Here is a 21,014-nt window from a genome sequence, read left to right as displayed (position 1 = left end):
TGAAAAGCACTTCAATTACACATTCAATGGTAACATGATTACACTTCTAAATATCTGCTGGATAAAGTTATATACAGCCAATATAAAACAATTGAGTCTCACAAATTAAACAGGTCGCATCTGTGTAACAAAAAAATGCTAATGAAGTTTTTCTACCCCTTCAATCTTGAAGGCATGAAACAACTTGATGATTTAACTATACTGGACTGTTATAAAAAAAATTATTGTGACGCTCTAAACGCTACATGCACAATAGAAAGAGATTGGGTTGCTTATAAAGTTACATCTGAGAGGAAGCTACTGTGTGCTAAGACGGATGAACACGCAGCAGTACTTCAGTGAAAAAATAGATTATAAGGGAGTGAAGGTGAAAACTAAACATTTTCGTTCCACATGCGAGTGTAACCACCGTAAACGTAAAAGAAATACCAGTGCGTGCGTATACACAGAGTAAGCATGCGGGTGAGAACAACGTGTTGAAATATAACCGAAGTGACCATGCTGAAAGTCATGAATAAAGCAAACAGGGGCTGACCTGCTGTATAGAAGTTTACAGTGGTGAAACCATGCGGTAAAAAAAATATTGTCAATCAGTCTGAAAGGAAAAATAGACAGTCGGATTGAAAGACATGCTGCCCAAAAAGACGTAAAAGGAGTTCAATAAGACATGTAATGAAGGTACCTGTGCAGGTCTTGGCTCGAAGTAACAAGTCTGTGAGAAAGGCATAAGATCGGGTGATTACTGCATGCGGGTATAAAGCGAAAGAGTCCAAACGTGGAGGTAGTGCGGCAAGAACGCTCATCTGTACCGATGAGGCTCGTGAAAATGTTCAGGACAATACTGCTTGCTTGATCAATCCGGTGTTCGGGCGTGGTTAAATAAACCCCAAACTATAAACTTGTTTCTGATCACGTGGGCAGTGCCAAACATAGAAGAAAGGAGTGCAGGGTGATAGACTGTACGCAGTGGCCATCTTGATAAAGTGAGTTAAGTGTGAAGTTAGGTGTAGGTAAAAACGAATACTCAGGCTACAACTAATGAGTATTTACATAGGAAAAATTGTTAAACAGTCCAAATTAAAACAGTACTACACAGGTTATAGATAAAAAGTAAAGTGAGACAATTGACTCATATTAACAGCTATAGAGCATGTCCTCAATACATGATTACATTTAAAGTAAACGTGATCTATGTGTCTACAATGACAGAAAGAGACTAAACTCTTAGTGAATGTGTAGACAAGACTCATGTAAATTGTCAACTCATTGCCTGCTGGAAGGTTAGATGTTCAAGTGGAGTAAAACTTATGAGATAATTACAACCTGTATATGAGTGTCAATAAGGTAGATGTGCCTGCGGCTAAGTTAGAGGAAACAACTCTGATCCATTTTATCATTCAATCCAAGGGGTTCCATTGTTTGGTATTTTTTGATTAACATCACTTAGCGTTGTGATAGATGCTGGCTGGAATCCCTCCCTTCTTTGCGTACTATCTTTTCAATCACCATGTATCGAACTTGAGAGATGTTATGTTGTTGATTAAGCCAATGTTCTACAAGATTGGAGTTTGTGTTTTTGTTGCGTATCGTACTCTTGTGTTCTCCAATTCTCACTTTTATTTTCCTTTCTGTTTTCGCTATGTACATTAGTCCACAGGGACACTTAATGCTGTAAATTACGAAACTTGAATTACAGTCTGCTGTAAAACGTAGCATTGTTTTTTCTCCAGTCCTTGGGTGGGTTATGAAATTTTGCTGCATTACATTATTGTAGTGAGTGCAATTATTGCACTTCCTCATGCCTTTATGTTGAGTATTGTCGATGGATTTGGTGAAGGACAATTGTTCCTTAAGGTTGAGACTTCTAGTATATGCAAAAATGGGTCTCTCTCTGAAAATGTTGTTAAAATCTTCATCTTTTTGTAGCAGTTCCCACTTCTTCAGGGTGATTTTTTTTTTAAGACAGAACAATATTAGCTTGACCCCACTATAAGTTTGATTAGCACCTATTAAGAGGTGTGCTAGTGACTACTCCTGTGTTCACACAGGGAAGTATGCCATATCGACTCTTCACTTTGTTCTGCACCAAAACATGCAGTGTGTGAGTGTAACGGTACAGTGCTTCTAAGGGTGGCCCAATAAGTGCTGCAGCCCTTAGATGCCTTCTCTGGCCACAGTGCTCTTGGTACCTGGGGTACCATTTACAAGGGACTGATCTGTGGCCAAAGAGTGCCAATTGGGTTTTGTCTTAATGTAGTCTTAGGGAAAGAACATAGGTCCTGGATACCTGTTTGGCAGGAACCCAGGGCACACTCAGTCAAAGTACATCAGCAGTTTGACAAAAAGTGTGAGCAACTATGCAACAAGAGGGCACTTTCTTACACCGGACCTTTGCTCCCTGGTGTCAAAGAAACTCCATATCAATATTTTGCAGCTTTTTGCCTTTCTGTTGGGCCTGATAGCGTTTCTCCATTCCATTAATTGGAAGTCGAAGGAAATTCTGACTGCCATCACAACCAACTTGTGGTACTGACTCAGGGGGGCAATATGGGTTTGTGGGCTCTGTGCCAGAAAGTGATGTGAGACTGGCCATGGCTTCACCTTCAGGATCTCTCAGATGGTCAACCCTCTAGCTGGCTCTCGGATGAAGAGTTTAGCAGACTCCACCTGGTGGACCAGGAATGGCAGTTGGGGCATACTTTGGGTAAATCTTTTCGATACTGTCGAGGATGCAAAGTGTTGCTTTAACAGTGTGCTGGAATTTCTGCCTCCAGGCTCCCTAAGAGAGATGACATTCCCCCTGCAGTAAGTCTCTGGTCTCAAATATGCTTTCCTGCCTCTGCCTCTTTTTCCCTGAGTTCTGAAGATCCGCATGATCCCAACTCATCCCAATAGCCCGGGATTGGGACAGGAAAGTGTGGTAGTTGGACCGCCTGGGTATTTGCTTTCATTTCTTTCTACCTCTTCATAAGGATCTTCTGTCCCAGCAACAGGACAGGCTTCTGCACCTGAATCTCCACAGCTTGCATACACCTCCATTTGTTGAGATTTAGCAAAATCAGTTGTGTTGGTTTGATCTGTCTGTAGAGGCAGTGGATGTTATTGTTCTAGCCCTGTGCCAATCTAACAAATCCATTTATTCTCTGTGTTGACTAAGTTTGAATCATGGTAGGGAGACTGTCAAGTTTTTCCTCTTCGGGTTAAGTTTTCAGATATTTTATTATTCTCTGGCATGGTTAGGTGCTAGGCATTGTTATAAGTTATTTGTTGGGCCTCTCTGTGTTTGCCTGGACAACCTTTGTTTTTGAAGTCGCCTGTTGTGATGCATTTCTTAAAAGACCTTACTTACATGTTTCCTCCCCTCTTGGCCCCTTTTTTATGCCTCAGTGGAATCTTAACATAGTCCTTACATTCTTCACGTCTACACACTTCAGGCCTATACAGTTGCTTATTGAGATTGTTGACCATTCAAGCTGTATTCCTCAGCATGATTACTTCTGCTTGCTTTGCCAGTGACATGCTGTTGCTCTCAGTGCATTCTCTTTAAAACACCTTCGCTGACAAGTTGGTGCTATGGGCTCGTGCTTCCTTTCTACCAAAAGTAAAGTCACCCTTCCATGTGGGGCAGTCCATTCCACTCTTTGCCTTTTTTCTCTCTGCCTCATCCCTCCTAAATGAGAGGCTTCACTATTTGGAATCAAAATGAGCCCTTAGTTTCTGCAATCTGAAAGAAACAGGTTAGTATTAGATTCCTTACCTTAGAATATCCCCAGGCGTCAGACTGGATCCGGAAATTTTTGCGTAGCAGTACCCTTGCGCGTCGGTAGGCGTCGTCCGCGGCTCCGCGTCCGTCGTCCGTGTCGTGGGCGCCGTGATAACGTCTGAGTACTTAGACGCTGCCTCCGCACGCTGACGTCAGTTCTTCTTTTTTCCGCGCCAGCAGCGCAGATCCGGAAAAAGTAGTACCTTAGTCAATTTTTAACTAACCTTTTACGATCCCTTTTGATCATTTTCGAAGTCTTTCGACTCTGAACGGTGCCGGTAGGGATGCCTGGATTTAAACCCTGTGAGGACTGCGACCGACTGTCGGTTACCGACCCTCACCGCCGGTGCCTTCACTGTCCCTGCGTCGACTACGACGACAAGGCCCGACTGCCGAGCCCTGCCGTCGAAAGCTAGGCGGGAGCGGTCCCGCAAGCGGCTCGAGCTCCGGCAGTCGGCCCAGCGCCGCGAGAGGTCCCGGTCCGGACGGAGGTCGAGGGACCGGTCGCGGGGTCGGAGCCATCATAGCTCCGGGAGTCACCATCGGTCTTCGGGCTCGAAGTCGTTAGGTAAGCACAAGAAGTAGAAGAGACGTCATCGCTCTTCCGACTCCCCCCGACGATCGCACGACGCGGCCGGGTGTTCGGGTGACACCGCCCACGTGGCTCCGTCGGAGTCGCGGGTGTCGCGGCCTGCTTCATACCCTACGGTCCCGGGGCAGCAAACGACGCCGGAGGAGATCGAGCACTTCCTCATGGCCTTGAGGTCCCTCTCCCCTCCGACGGGGTCCTTAAACCGCAGTCAAGCTTGGCTGAGCCTCTGCTGCCATTTAATGAGGCCCTGACTGACGTTCTTTTGGGCACTTGGTCCAGGCCGGCTACAGGTCCGCCTGTAGATAGGAACGTGGCCAGACGCCACCACCCGGCCCCGGGCGACCCTTGTTTCCTGTCCACCCATCCCACCCCTGAGAGTCTGGTCATCCAGGCCTCCAACTCCCAGACAGCATTCCCGACTGCTCCGCCCGATCAGAAATCCAAGAGGTATGAGCAATACGGCAAAAAGGTATTCTCCTCCCTGAGTTTGGGACTGCGGTCTTCCAGCACCGCGTGCCTCTTGGGCCGCTACACCCACTCTCTGTGGGACGCGGTCGTGAACGTGCTGCCAGAAAGCCCGGCGGAGGTCAAGGCTAAACTCGCCCAAACCCTTGCGGAGGGTCGAGATGCGGCACGTTTTTCCATCTGGTGTGGGCTGGATACCACTGACTCACTGGGCAAGGCGATGGCAACAACAGTGGAGATTCGTCGCCAAGCCTGGTTGAGGTACGCCAACTTTTCGGCCGATGTCCAGAATACACTCATGGACATACCGTTTGATGGCCGTCGCCTTTTTGGTGACAAGGCAGACCATGCGCTTGAGCGCTTTAAGAACTCCAGGGCTACGGCCAAGTCATTGGGCCTCTCGGCCCGCGCCAGCAAACGGGTGCCTTTCCCTCCTTTCGTGGCCAAGGAAGCGGCGCCCCCACACGTGCTGCCAGCCACGCACCACAGACTAATTTCCAACGTGGTGGCGGCCGTGAAAACTGCCGTGGCGGCGGTCAGGGACAACGGCGAGGTCAGGTCACACCTACCCCTTCAGCATCCGCCACAAAACCCTCCTAGTCCATGCTTTCAGGCCCATGTGATGCCAGTGGGGGGCAGGGTTCGCCATCACCTCCTCCACTGGCGCACTGTCACATCAGACAGGTGGGTGCTGCAAATCGTCCGAAGGGGCTACTCCCTCCCCTTCGAGGCGACCCCTCCAGCCATGCCACCGCAATACCACCGCGTGTCTGGGGATCACTTGCGACTTCTGCAGGAGGAAGTTACGGCCCTCTTGGCCAAGGGGGGCATCGAGTGCCTTCCTGGGCCAGATGTAGGGTGTGGTTGATACTCCCACAACTTTCTGGTTCCCAAGAAGGGCAAAGGGGGCCTACGCCCTATCTTGGATCTACGGAACGTCAAAGGCTTCCTCCGGAAGGAAAAGTTGAAAATGCTGACACTGGCTCAGGTCTTAGCTGCCCTGGACCCAGGAGACTGGATGGTAGTGTTGGACTTGCAGGACGCTTATTTCCACATCCCCATCCTGCCGGCCCACCGGCGTTACCTGCGGTTCACGGTCGGCCACAGGCCTTACCAGCGCCCCACGGGTGTTCATGAAGGTGATGGCGGTCGTCACAGCTCATCTGTGCAGGTTAGGGGTTTCAGTCTTTCCCTACCTCGACGACTGGTTGTTGAAGGCGGGCTCGCCCCAGACAGTCATCAGCCACCTCCAGACGACGGCAGACCTCCTGCACCAGCTGGGGTTCTCCATCAATGTGCCGAAGTCACACCTGTGCCCCTCCCAGAAGCTCCTCTTCATCAGAGCGGTTCTCGACTCGGCGCAGTTTCGGGTTTATCCTCCCGAACAGCGGGTTCGGGATATTCAGGATCTGATTCCGATCTTTCAGCCTTTATCCCGAGTCTCGGTCAGGTTGACGCTGCGGCTTCTGAGGCTGAGGGCCTCCTGCATCCTTCTGGTGCATTAATCTCAATGGGGAATGCGGGCTCTGAAGTTGGACCTGAAGTTTTAGTGGGCCCAGCATCAGGGCAACCTGTCCGACCATGTCCTGATCTCGGAGGGCACTGCGAGACAGCTGCAGTGGTGGCTCATGGACCACGATTGGGTCAGCGGCAGATCCCTCTCCCTTCCCCAACTGGAGCACGTAGTTGTGACGGACGTGTCCCTCCAGGGCTGAGTAGGCCACATGGGAGAGGCGGAGATCAGAGGCCTCTGGTCTCCGGCGGAGTCCCGGCTCCAGATCAAACTTTTGGAGCTGCGGGCGATTCGTCTAGCACTGAAGGCATTCCTCCCCTCTGTCCGGGGGAGTGTAGTGCAAGTGTTCATGGACAACACCACCGCCATGTGGTACTGTAACAAACAGGGCGGGGTGGGGTCGTGGACCCTATGCCAGGAGGCTCTGCCCCTCTGGCAGTGGCTGGATAATCAGGGCGTGACCCTGGTGGTTCAACACCTGGCAGGTTCTCTGAACGCCAGAGCGGACGAACTCAGCCGCCGGTGCATGATGGATCACGAATGGCGTCTGAACTTGGACGTGGCGCAAGGTCTCTTTCTGCAGTGGGGAGAGCCTTGATTAGATCTATTCGCCACCGAAGAGAATGCACAATGTCATCAGTACTGCGCGTTGGAATTTTCAAGGCAGCACTCGCTCGGAGACGCTTTTCGTCGCGAGTGGAGTTGCGGTCTGTTGTACACCTTTCCGCCTATCCAACTTCTGCCCAGAGTGCTGAAGAAGATCAAACGCGACCAGGCCCAAGTAATCCTTGTGGGTCCGGACTGGGCACGATGGTACTGGTATCCCGAGCTACTCAGTATGTCATCGATCCCCCGGTTCGTCTGCCTCTTCAGGAGGACCTTCTGTCGCATCAGATGGGGACAGTCCTCCACCAGAACCTGTCCAGTCTCCACCTCCATGCTTGGAGATTGAGCGGTGACAGTTGATGCCATTTGACTTGCCTCCTGAAGTCTGTAATGTTATTCTGGCAGCCAGGCGTCCCTCCACAAAGTCGGTATACGCCTGCAAGTGGAACAGATTTGTGGCATGGTGCACAGCAAAGGCTGTGGATCATCTCTCTGCCCCTCTTTCTGAGATTCTTCTCTTCCTTCTTCCTTCTTTCTCTTGCCCAGCAGGGCTCTGCTCTGGGCACCATCAAGGGCTACCTTTCTGCCCTTTCAGCCTTTCTAAGGCTGCCTGATCAACCATCTTTGTTCAAGTCCCTATTGTAACTCGTTTTCTGAAAGGCATCACAAACGTTTCCCCCTGTTCCGTTTGTGATGCCTCAGTGGGACTTGAACCTTGTTCTTGCCTTTCTGATGTGCGCTCCCTATGAGCCACTTCACAACTGTCCTCTCCGCCTTCTTACTCTGAAGACTGCTTTCCTGGTTGCCATCACCTCTGCCAGGAGAGTGAGTGAGCTCCAGGCTCTTTCATCCAAACCTCCTTTCCTTTCTGTCCATCCGGACAAGGTTGTGTTGCGGACTAGACCCTCTTTCCTGCCCAAGGTTGTCACGGCCTTCCACATCGGGCAGTCTATAACCTTGTCCACCTTCTTTCCGCCACCGCACCCCTCAAAAGAGGAAGAGCGGCTCCACCATATGGACCCAAAACGTGCGCTTTCGTTCTATCTAGAGCGCACACGCCAGTTCCGGGTGGATGACCAACTCTTTGTTGGTTACGTGGGCGCTAAGAAGGGACGGGCGGTGCACAAGCGGACCATCTCTCGGTGGGTCGTCTTGTGTATCAAGGCTTGTTACTCCTTGGCGAAGAAGGAGCCTCCTGTTGGGCTGAGGGCCCATTCCACTCGGGCCACGGGACTACCACTGCCCTGGGCCGGGGAGTCCCCTTGCAGGACATCTGTCAGGCAGCTACGTGGGCATCGCTGCACACGTTTGCAAGATACTACTGCCTGGACAGCCGAGTCCGGAGGGATGGCTTCTTTGGCCATTCCGTCCTCCAGGTCTTTCTGGTGTGATTATTGTTCGCAGGTATCTATTCTAAGGTAAGGAATCTAATACTAACCTGTTTCTTTCAGATGAACAAGTTACTTGCTTTCGGTAACGATATATCTGTAAGAAACAGTAGTTAGTATTAGATTCCTTACCGCCCCACCCATCCTCCCCGTTCTGCGAACTGATGTCTAGGGTTAAGGTCATCCCCTTTGAGGGCCCTAATTTCAAGGGCACCAGTGTTGGTTTTTAACATGGCTCTGCGTTTCTGGCGCGGAAAAGCTGTGTCTAAGAACTGACGTCAGCGCGCGGAGGCGGCGTCTAAGTACTCAGACGACGTCATCACAGCGCCCACAACGCTGACGACGGACGCAGAACCGCGGACGACGCCTACCGACGCGCAAGGGTACTGCTATGCAAAAATTTCCGGATCCAGTCTGAAGCCTGGGGATATTCTAAGGTAACGAATCTAATACTAACTACTGTTTCTTACAGATATATATCGTTACCGAAGGTAAGTAACTTGTTCTTTAGCACACTAAAGACATCCAGGTCGATGACCGACTTTTTATTGGTTTTACCGTTGCTAAGAAAAGGACGGACCTTGCCCAGATGGATCATCCTGTGCATAAATCCATGCTATACCTTGACCAGAAAGATGCTTCCTGGTGACCTCTGGACTCATTCCAACTGAGGCAAGGCTGCTACAAGGACACTAGCTGGAGATGTTCTGATGTCGCACATCTGCCAGGCTGCTACATCGCCATTTAAGGACGTCTTCACCGGCCTCGCCTGTTCCAATAATCAATCCACAGGGAGGGCTGTCTCGCAACCTTACACCTGCAAGACATTCTTGTGAGAAAGTGGCTCTATATATGCTAGGCTAGAATGAAGTACAGTGTGTATAGTGTCCACCAACCCCAGAGGTATAATAAAGGTTAAAGTCAGAACTGACCTTACTCTCCAAAGTGGTAGCTTGTTCGAGCAGTAAGGCAGTACCAGAGGACAAAGCATTTGTTGTACACACTCAGTCAGCAAAAGGTTTCACACTCTCAAGGACTGAACTCCAGGCCAATTGTTTTTATATCCACAGATATAGGTGTATTATTTTTTAGAACCAACAGTTATACAAATATACTTTCTTGTTATGAGTTCTGTCATGTAATCATTTTGCAAAGGAGCAATAAAGTGTGTGCCTACAATAAATACAGTATTGACAGAAGGCAACACAATCTTAAAACACACTATAGCATTGAGCTCAATGGGTTTTCCACATGTAAGTACAGTTGATTACTATATAGATTACTTCAGTAGTCCCAGGACTAGATCCTAAGTTCAGTCCTGGGGCCTAAGCTGAAACCAGATTAGCAAAAACCTTTTAGTTACTGTAGTGAGTTTTCATGAATATAAAGCTGTTTTAAAAGTTCACACTTCAAAACTTTTAAATGGAAATCTGACAATGTTATTCAAAGGGAGAATATTCAGGTTGCAGGCAAAGTACCATCGCGTTACTTTGGTAACCCAGCACTAGTCTCCTAGGGCCAGCACTGGGGTCTTAACTCAAAACAGGTAGGTAATTGCGTTTCAGTATTTCGTGTGACTTTTAAAGAATATTTCAAGTTTTCAAAAGTAGACACTTAGAAGAAATATCATAAGAAAGCAAACAATGGGTTCCTATGGAGAAAATACAGATCTGAAAGAGACACGTTAGTGATAGATTCCTTACCTTAGAATATCCCCAGGCGTCAGACTGGATCTGGAAATTTTTGCCTAGCAATACCCCTGCGCGTCGGTAGGCGTCGTCCGCGGCTCCGCGTCTGTCGTCGGCGTTGTTAGCGCCGGAATGACGTCGTCTGAGTACTTAGACGCCGCCCATGCGCGCTGACTTCAGTTCTTTTTTCCGCGCCAGCTAGCGCAGATCCGGAGAAGCTCTACCCCTAGTAATTTTTTGACTGAACTTTTTGATCTTTTTGATCATTTCTTTCTTAGACTCTATCGGTGCCGGTAGGGATGCCCGGGTTCAAACCCTGTTCGAAGTGCGACCGACTGATGTCGGTTACGGACCCCCATCGCCGGTGCCTGAAGTGTTTAGGCCTCGACCACGAAGACCGCACCTGCTCCGACTGCCGGGCCCTGACGTCTAAAGCTAGGCGGGAGTGGTCCCGCAAGCGACTCGAGCTCCGGCAGTCGGCCCGCGCCGTTCCAGGTCCAGGTCCCGGTCCCACGGGAGGTCGAGGGACCGGTCGCGGTGTCGGAGTCATCGCAGCTCCGGGAGTGGACATCGGTTGTCAGGATCCAAGTCCTCAGGTAAGAGGCATGAGAGGTCTGAGAGACGTCCTCGTTCCTCCGACCCACCCCGACGCTTGCACGATGCGGCCGGGGGTTCGGGCGACACCGCCCACTCGGCTCCGAGGGAGTCGCAAGCGTCGCCGCCTGCCCCACACCTTCGGGTCCCTGGGCACGGCGCGACGCCGGAGGAGATCGAGCGGTACCTCATGGCCCTGAGGTTCCTCCCTCCTCAGTCGGGTTCCGTGGCCCAACGGTCCTGGCTGGAGGCCCAAGCGGGTCGGGTGCTTCGGCCCGACGCAGTCTGGTGCTTCGGCCCGACGCCGCCGCCGACTTCAGTCCCGGCGCCGCAGGACCTCACCGGATCCGCTTCCGGATCGTCGCCGGTCGACCTCACGAACTCACCGGCGCCGGCCCCACAGGTGTTGCCCGTGGTGCCCACTGTGGACGCCGTCCCCAATGTTCCCTTCGGTCCGACTCTGGCGCTGGAATGGCGCCGCTGGGCGCCGATTCTGACGGCCTTTGGAGATTTTTATTTCCTTGAGGAGGCCCCGTCTGTTATTCCTGTTTTACAGGAGACGGGTGACGAGGGAGATTGGGAGGGGTCTGTGGACCCTCTGGCACTGGAATACCATTCTCAACAGGACTGGACAGCACGTGGTTGTGACGGATGCGTCCCTCCAGGGCTCGGGAGGCCACATGGGAGAGGCGGAGATCTGATGCCTCTGGTCTCCGGTGGAGTCCCAGCTCCATATCAACCTTTTGGATCTGCGGGCGATCTGACTAGCACTAAAGGCATTCCACCCCTCTGTCCGGGGGAGTGTAGTGCAGGTGTTCACGGACAACACCGCCGCCATTTGGTACTGCAACAAACAGTGTGGGGTGGGGTCGTGGACCCTATTCCAGGAGGCTCTGCGCTTCTGGCAGTGGCTGGAACATCAGGGTGTGACCCTAGTGGTTCAACACCTGGCAGGCTCTCTGAATGCCAGGGCGGACGAACTCAGCCGTTGGTGCATGATGGACCACGAATGGCGTCTGAACTCGGACGTGGCGCAAGGCCTCTTTCAGCAATGGGGAGAGCCTTGGTTAGATCTTTCCCTTTGTGATGCCCCAGTGGGACTTGAATCTTTTACTTACTTACCTAATGTGTGCTCCCTTTGAGCCGCTCCATAACTATCCTATCTGTCTTCTTACTTTGAAGACTGATTTTCTGGTGGCCATCACCTCTGCCAGGAGAGTAAGTGAGCTCCAGGCTCTTTCTTCTACACCTCCTTTCCTCTCTGTCCATCCGGACAAGGTTGTGTTGCGGACGAGACCCTCTTTCCTGCCCAAGGTTGTCACGGCCTTCCACATCGGGCAGTCCATTACCTTGCCCACCTTCTTTCCACCTATGCATCCCTCGAAAGAGGAAGAGAGGCTCCACCGTCTGGACCCAAAACGTGCGCTCTCTTATTATCTAGATCGCACACGCCAGTTCCGGGTGGATGACCAACTCTTTGTTGGTTACGTGGGCGCTAAGAAGGGAAAGGCGTAGCACAAGAGGACCATCTCGCGGTGGATCATCTTGTGTATCCAGGCATGTTACTCCATGGCCAAAAAGGAGTCCCATGCTGGATTGCGGGCTCATTCTACTCGGGCCACGGCGACTACAACTGCCCTGGGCCGAGGAGTGCCCTTGCAGGACATTTGCCAGGCAGCTACGTGGGCCTCGCTGCACACGTTTACAAGACACTACTGCCTGGACAGCCAAGTCCGGAGGGATGGCTTTTTTGGCCGTTCCGTCCTGCAGGGGTGTCGGAAAAGCTTACCCTCAGCTGGTCGCGGTTAGGGTGGCCCCTGGTTCTGAGTCTGCAGGCGTCGGCTGGTTTGTCGAGGAGGGTCTTTGGGCACTGGACTTCGGGTCCCAGTCGCCGGGGGGACGTCCTCGTGGTCTTGGTTCGGTTGGGCCCGGCCCGGGCTCGGCGGATGCAGAGTGGGCTGGTCCGGATCTTCCTGGCTGGCACCAGGGGGGTTGTTGCAGCAGAGCCTCTGCTGATGGGAGTCCCAATCTTCAAGAGGGTCAAGGTGGCAGGTCATCTGGGTGTCTCCAGGTTGCTGTCCGCAGGAGTCGCCGGGTTTTAGGAAGGAGCAGGTTTCAGGATCAACAGGCCGGTAGGGCTGGGGCCACGTCAGTTATTGTTGTCCTTTTGTTAGCTGCACGGCAGGTCTACTTCTTCTTGATCTTCTTTCTTCTTTTTGGTATCGGAATCTGAGGACGGAAGGTTCAGGGAGCCCCTAAATATTTAATTTAGGGGTGTTACAGGTAGGGCAAGGACAGGGACCAATGGTTCCCTGTCCTGGGGTGAGTACACCCCCTAGCCTGCTCCTCTCTTATGGGAAGGGGGCAGGAGCCTAGCTGGGATTGGGCAGGGCTCCCCATCTACACGATGGCCGGAGCCCAGGGTCGTGCCTCACCTCGCCTCTTCCACCTGAGGGGTGGAGTTGGCAAAGGTTGGCACACCCCCCTTCCTGACGTAGTTTTTCCCGCCAATCTTCCCACCAGAGTGGGTGGCAGGACTGGTGGGGACTGATTGCTGGTTACAGCAAATGGTCTGGAGAAGCTCACAGAGGCGGCATGCCTTTGAAGCTTCCCCCTGCCCATCCTGGGGGAGGAGACCTAGCACCTCATCCAGGATGTGCATTGTTGCAGGCCCAGGGGAGTGGGGGCTCTCCTACCCAGGGGTCCAGCAACATGTCTGCTGTGTGGCAGCTTCTGCAGCCACTCAGCCAGACGTGGATTGTAGGTTAGGGTTTCAGAGGGCATCTCTAAGATGCCCTCTGGTGCATTTTACATTAAACCCCACACTGGCATCAGTGCGGGTTTAATGTGCTGAGAAGTTTGATACCAAACTTGTCAGTCTTCAGTGTAGCCATTATGATGCTGTGGAGTTCCTAATGCCAACCTCCCAGCACCAAATACTCTTAATGGCATCACTCACTTACAGTGCCCAGGAATGGCCCTGGGTACTGTAGGGGCACAGGGCTCATGCTCCTGGCATAGGGCACCCAGCTAGAGGGTTGACTGAAGTATGCCAGGGCAGTGGGTTTTGTGGGCATGGCACACAGGGATGTGTATAAATGATGAAGATTGGTGCAAAGCCTGAAAGTTCAATGAAGTTGGGGGCTAGTCTTTATAGTTCAGGGTTCCACCTGGGTAACCTCTCTTGTCCTAGTCGTCTGTGTAACATTCAAAAGAAAGTGCTTCTAATATGCCATTAGTTGCATCCCCTGGTGCACACCTATTTTTCCTGGATATTGATCAAGGATTCCTTTCACAATAAAATAAATTCCATTGCTTTTGGAGATTGAATTATTTTATTTATTCACTTTGCCAGTTCATTCTGTTGTTCAGGGGATGCAACTAATGGCATATTAGAAGCACTTTCTTTTGAATGTTAGAGGGATGTGTGCCATGTCGACTCTGGTTTTAGTTCTGTACTTAGGCACTCAGCCTGCAAAGGCAGTGTGTGGGTGCTAGGGGTGGCACAATAAGTGCTGCAGCCCTCAGGGGTCTTCTCTGGTCGCCATTCCCTGGGTACCAACTACTAGGGGATGACAGGTGGCCCTAGATGCCAATTGGGTTTTGTTTCAGTACAGTTTTAGGGAAGGAACACAGGCCCTGGGTACCTGGCTGGCAGATGCCCTGGGCACTCAGTCAAAGGACATCAGCAATTCAGAAAAAAGTGGGGGTACACCAAGGCAAAAAAGATGGCACTTTCTCACAATTCTGGTTTAGGTTCATTCTTCAGATCTTTCACCTTTTAGAAGGTACTACTTCATCTGTATTCAAAAGGTGAGGAATGAGCGTTTAGAAGAAGCCATCAGAAGAACAAGTTACATACCTTTGGTAACCCTTTTTCTGATAGATACTGCATCTAACTACAGATTTCTCACCTCCTCCCCGTTTTGCGAAGACTATGTTTGAATCACAAACGGTTTCAAGTCAGGATACGCACACTATCAGGTCTGGAATATATATTTGACGATTAATATGTGAGGGTGCAGAGGTGTTGATGAGACAATTGACGTCCTCTCTCAGAGCGCTCCATGCCATCACTTGCTGAGGTAGTTCGATTTCGCCATGGAGTTTGATTGTACCACCTGTCAGCAAACTGAAGCAATTGCTGGAAAATGTCATATCTAGTCTGGCACTTTGAGAGATGTCAGAAGGTGATAAATCTGCGATTAGTGTGTCTGTGAGAAACTGAGCTAAGAAATAACTTGTTCATCTTCATCAAAGGTCCATGGAGGTGTTTTCATTCATGTAAAATGAGTGATACAAGTGGTGGGCATCCAGGTACTTTAAAAGTTGACTTTACTCTATTTTGGGCATGGTGTCTATAAAACCTTTTTTTTAAAGTTAATTTCAAGTTTAGATTATGCTTGTTGGGTTTACATGGTGGTGCTGAAGGTTCATAGATCTAAGATTTGGGAAATAAAATTGAAATTAACTTAATTGCTACTTGATTCAAATATTTTTATTTCACAGGGGAACCTCCTTCTGACTGGAGACAAGGATCAGCTGGTGATGCTTCTGGACCAGATCAATAGCACATTTGTGCGCTCCAATCCCAGTGTTCTTCAAGGCTTGCTGCGTATCATCCCATACCTGTCCTTTGGAGAAATGGAGAAAATGCAGATTTTAGTGGATCGTTTTAAGCCCTTCTGCAACTTTGACAAGTATGTTCTGTTTGCTGTCTTGGCTTTAGGAAAATTGCAGAATCCATAGCCTTTATCAGTAATTAATTTCACTGTAACTTCAGTAGATGAAGCAAATTATTTAAGCACTCCAACTGTTCGATTGAAATCAACATATTGATGTTATAGGGGGCCTGACCTGCACAGGCAAAATGGAGGACACCCTATTGTAGAGGCAGTTTCCTCATATATCTTTATAATCCTTGCAATGTCAAGCCCTAGCATCAGCTTGGTAACCTGCTTTGGCCAAGGTGATTTGCAAGCCCTGTGCTGAAGACTTTTTTCCCTTAAACCTGCTGCAGGACCTTAACAAAGTGCCCCACCACGGCTTCAGCTCATGGAAGTTCATGAGTCTGGGAAACACAGTGCCTAGTGGTGACTGTTTGGGGATCCGACACAGAGGATCTAATGTGCTGCTGAATCAGTTAGTACCTGTAGGAAATGGCCCCTGTCTTGCTTCCCTGGGTCTGGAGATTCAAGAGGTGGGAATAGAAGCTTATGGTGCTGACTGAATGCAGCCTAGGCGGAGGACCTGGCAGGCTGATGACCCTTGTGTGCAGCTGGTGGGACGAGCCCTCTGAGTCCAAAGTTTGAGGAGGGTGGGAAATGGGAGCTTACTCCGAAACCTGAGCCAGTGCACAACTGAAGTCATGACCCTTTCCTGCAAAGCTGAGGGGCAATAAAATAGGGAAATTGCCAGGAGGTAAGTAGCACCAAATTAAGTACTTTCTGAGACAAAGAAGCTGAGTTGGGGTATTGCTTAGTCTACTCGAAGATATGTATGCTGATTTAAAAAAAAATCATTTTAAATTGGGCTTTATTTTCACTACAAAGGACGTTGCACAGAAATGGAGGGAGACTAATGAACCTCCAGTTAGAGTTGAAAATATAGACAGGTGTCTAGTCCTGTGTGTGCCCAAGAATCCACAAGAAAATGTGTGGACTCTGGAAGTCCTGGGTCAACATCAGTGCCCAACTTATCTCTGTAAGAGGGTACTGGAGGGCTTTGCCTCAACAATTTTGCTTGCCAAATGATTGTGCCTCTACACTGATAGTATGGTTTGATATGAATCGGTCTTTATTTCGCTGTCAACAATGTTGTTCTATGCCATTACTTGCTTAGCAGTTAATTGTGTTTATCACCAAGAAAGTAATATCTGAAAGACACACGTTAGTGATAGATTCCTTACCTTAGAATATCGCCAGGCGTCAGACTGGATCCCGAAAGATTTAGTCAGCAGTACCTGCGCGTCGATAGGCGTCGTCGTACAGCTCTGCGTGCGTCAGCGTCCTATTCGCCGAGATGAGGTCACTGGAGCTGCTTAGACGCGCGCTGACGTCAGTTCGTTCATTCTTTGTCCGCGCCAGTAAGCACAGATCCGGAGAGAGCGGTACCCAGTCACTTGTTGACTAAGTATTTGTTATCATTTGTGCGGATGGTTCTCTCCTGCGCTATTGCGGAGAGGAGAGATGCGGCTAAGTTTACGATACGTTGTGGTCTTGATACAGCTGATTCACTGGGTAGAGCGATTTCCACAATGGTGGCACTACGTCGTCATGCATGGTTGAGGACGACTGGTTTTTCTGTGGATGTCCGAAATACTTTGATGGACATTCCCTTTGATGGCACTCGCCTTTTTGGTGATACGGCGGATTCCACATTGGAGCGTTTCAAGGACCCTCAAGCCACGGCCAAGTCCTTAGGCCTTTCGGCCATATGTACTCCTTCCGCTCCTACCTTTCGTTCTTCTTGTAGCTCCAGTAGGGGCGTCCAAACACGTTAGTTTCAAAACAGGCCTGCGCAGCAACAGTCCCAGCGCAGCAGCGGACATGGGACTAACAGAGGCGGGTCACGGGGCCAGGGTGCGGGTTAGTCCACCACCACCCCCGCTGTCAGTACCTCCGCACCTTCCTAGTTCGGTTTTTCAGACCCACCAGACGCCAGTGGGTGGCAGCATTCGTCATCACCTCCCCCACTGGTGCACCATTACATCAGACAGGTGGGTTCTGGAAATTTTTGAAAGGGCTACCCTCTCCCCTTCGAGTCTTACCCCCCCAGCCATGCCACAACTGTTCCACCTCATGTCGGGGGATCATTTGGCACTTCTCCAGCAGAAAGTTATGGCCCTCTTGGCCAAGGGCCATCGGGCACGTTCCGACGCCAGAAGTAGGTTGTGGTTGTTACTCTCACTACTTCTTGGTTCCGAAGAAGCACAACGGTATACATCCAATTTTAGACCCTCAAACGTAAATCGCTTCCTCTGGAAGGAGAAGTTCAAGATGCTCACCCTGGCTCAGGTCTTGTCTGCTCTCGAACCCCAAGACTGGATGGTAGCATTGGACCTGCACGATGCTTATTTTTAATAATCCCATCCTGCTGGCCCATCGGCGTTACCTACGATTCACGGGGGGCAGGAGCATCTTCAGTTCACTCTACTCCCCTTTGGCCTTACAAGCGCCCCTTGGGTGTTCACGAAAGTGATGGCGGTGGTCGCAGCTCATCTGCGCAGATCAAGGGTTTCAGTCTTCCCCTATCTCAACAACTGGTTGTTCAAGGCGGGCTCGCCCCAGGCAGTCCTCAGTCACCTCCAGACTACGGCCGACCTCCTGCATTTGCTGGGATTCTCCATCAATGTGCCAAAGTTGCACCTGATTCCCTCCCAGAAGCTCCTCTTCATCAGAGCGATTCTGGACACAGCACAGTTTTGAGTTTTTCCTCCGGGACAGCGAGTCCAGGACATTCGGGCTATGATTCATCCCTTGTCCTGGGTCCCCTGCAGGATATTGGTCAGGCAGCTACGTGGGCCTCGCTGCACATGATTACCAAGCCCTACTGCCTTGACAGTCCGGTCCGGAGAGACTGCTTCTTTGTCCGTTCTGTGCTCTGTGACTTTCTGGTGTAATCCTGTTCGCAGACCCACCACTGGGGTTGGCATTGTTGGGATATCTATTCTAAGGTAAGGAATCTATCACTAACGTGTCTCTTTCAGATGCACAAGTTATTTACTTGTGTAGCGATATATCTGTAAGAGACATTAGTTAGGGACAGATTCCTTACTGCCCTGCCCCTCCTCCCCGTTCTGCGAACTGGTTACTAGGGTGAAGGTCATCCCCCTTTTGGGGCCCTAGTTTTATGCACCAATTGTCAGTCTCTTGCATGGCTCTGCATTTCGGGGCAGAATAGTTGTGTACAGAACTGACGTCAGCGTTCATGGGTGGCTCTTAAGTACTCTCCATGATATCATCTCTGCACCTACGAGGCCAGTGACGGATGCGGAGCTGCAGGACGCCACCTACTGGCGCGCAGAGGTACTGCTAAGCAGAAAAACTTTTCCGGATCCAGCCTGATGCCTGGGGTTATTCTAAGGTAAGGAATCTATCACTAACTAATGTCTCTTACAGATATATTGTTACACAAGTAAGTAACATGTGCATTCTAAAAGGAATCTTGACTAAACTAGACATTTTGAAAAAAGACAATCCTTTTAGCACCTCAATGCTCCAGTTTCCAGCATACCTCTACAGCATTTGCTTCTTCCAATTTTGCTTCATACAGAGAGAATGTTGATGAGTGCAGATTAGATCTCTCGATCTGCTGACTGATTCTCCACTGTCCTGCATAATGCTTACAATGTTGTTTTGTCCGTATCATTTAGGTGCTCCACATCTTGCTTTCTGCTGGACTGTGTTGCTCTCCCACCGTACTTGTTGTTACTAACCTTAGTATTTATTCATAACTTTGATATTTTGCCTTCTCTTAGGTATGATGATGAGCACAGCACAGATGATAAAGTGTTTCTGGACTGCTTTTGCAAAATTGCAGCTGGTATAAAAAACAACAGCAATGGGCATCAGTTGAAAGATCTCATCTTGCAGAAAGGAATTACCCAGAACGCACTCGACTACATGAAAAAGCATATCCCCGTTGCTAAGAAGTAAGATGCTGCTCGCATGAGTAATTTCTCCCTAGTAGCAATTCCTGATCAAATACCAATTATTCCAACTGCTTAGAAATTGCCAGTTAAATAACCTATTACTGCTCACTGTGCAGAGTAGCATGGATGGGTTTAGTGTTACCTAACAGGAGGCAAAATTGTTATGCATTGAGTTACTGGAGAACATCATGATAATGATTGCAGATAAGTAGTATATTTGTGGTTACATGTAGTTAAGTCAGGTTTGTGTGTGTGGTATGAAAGATTATGGTTGTATATGTGGTTTGGAGAAGGGCAGGTGTACTAAGTGTTGTGCAAATTGGGAACAGTTTGCTGGGTGTTTGCTTTGCTAGTGGGGGGTGTGTGAGAGGTGGAGCAGTTGGTGTTTGATGTACAAATGAGGCCACTGGCAAGTATGGCAGGTAGGTTGGGTTTGACTGAAGTGTGACCGATATATAATCTGCATGTTTGAAAGATTCATGCTGCACAGTGAGTTATGATAGTTCTTATCCCTTAGTTAGCATGTTATTATTTCTTTCTGTTGCAGTTTGGATTCTGACATATGGAAAAAGTTCCTCTCCCGCCCAGCTCTACCTTTTATATTGAGATTGCTTCGAGGGCTGGCAACACAGCATCACCCCACACAAGTGAGTAAACGTATGAGAAGCTGCTACTCTGGTCTTCCTTAGCATCTTGGAGATTATCAGTCAGTCAGTCATAAGCTTTTATTCGATATGCAAGATATCTTGTAAGCACATATAAAATACAAACATTACAATTTCAAAAACAGAAGAACAATGCTACAAGAAGCCAGTAAAAAAGTTGTTTAAAAAGGATAAAAGGTCAATAAATTAGCTAAAAATAGATTAAACGGCTACTGACAATCTCTTACAACGAATAAGCCAAAACTGTTTTAAAAATTTTGCTGTACCGCACACTATTGGGGGGGAAGTGTCCGTAGTTAAAATACGCAGAGCTTCTAGGTGGTTACGTGTGCCCATGTTCCGACAAAGAGGTTTTAGCCAAAAACTCCTGGGCCTTGCATAGTCAGGGCATTCGAATAAAACATGCGCAATAGACTCAACCCTGTTCGGACAACATGCACAATTGGGGGAAGTACGAGCCAATGATGACCATTTTGATACCACAGCACCTACGGGGAGGGATCCAACTCAAAATTTAAAATAAAGTGCTCGGTCAAAGGGGATGGTAATCATGTCCAGGTAGGGTTCAAAGGCCACAGAATCTTTAAATTGTAAAAAAGCAACAGTAGATTTGCAATGGTTAGAGTTGGTGATTAGACGCTCCGAAGTCCATTTCCAATAAAGGGCCTTAACGACTTCTTTTGGAGGGGCTGAACGTGATGACCAGCAGTCCCCTAGCCCGATGTTCTCCAGGAGATTTTTGGTTTCTCTTAACCATTTTATCTTGGCCCAACCCCCCAGACTCATAATTTCCCCCAGGGCATCGGCATAGGATTTTAGTTCTTCACCCCTCCAAATTCGTGTCCATAGCAGGAGCGGTCGGAGCTGGGCCTGGTCTTTGATGTTTTTACAGCCCGTGTCCAACCACACTGGTACAGATGGGGTGCTCAGTGGGATGGAGATAATGGATTTCAATAACTTGCTCTCCGCTGTCACTAGGGCGTCCATTCGGCAGTGGCCCCACAGTTCTGCCCCATACAAGGCGGATGACACTACTTTGGCCTTGTAGATATCAATCACTGGGGTGAGTGATCTCCTGGGTGAAGCC

The 21,014-nt window shown here is 49.6% G+C and overlaps 1 protein-coding gene across 14 annotated transcripts in view; it reads left to right on the top strand.

The window, feature by feature from the left end:
* UBR4 (ubiquitin protein ligase E3 component n-recognin 4) overlaps positions 1–21,014 on the top strand; it is a 1,723,360-nt gene that overhangs the window by 1,542,918 nt on the left and 159,428 nt on the right. For all 14 annotated transcript variants that reach the window (XM_086921716.1, XM_086921718.1, XM_086921717.1 and 11 more), the window contains 3 exons: positions 15,119–15,309; positions 19,089–19,262; positions 19,810–19,909. In XM_086921716.1, coding sequence (XP_086777842.1) covers positions 15,119–15,309; positions 19,089–19,262; positions 19,810–19,909 — 465 coding nt within the window. The remainder of the gene's footprint in view (positions 1–15,118; positions 15,310–19,088; positions 19,263–19,809; positions 19,910–21,014) is intronic.

Source organism: Lissotriton vulgaris, chromosome 5, assembly GCF_964263255.1.
Source record: "Lissotriton vulgaris chromosome 5, aLisVul1.2, whole genome shotgun sequence".
Lineage (NCBI taxonomy): Eukaryota > Metazoa > Chordata > Amphibia > Caudata > Salamandridae > Lissotriton > Lissotriton vulgaris.
Note: the sequence above shows the minus strand (reverse complement) of the source record. Positions and strands in the feature narration are given on the sequence as shown.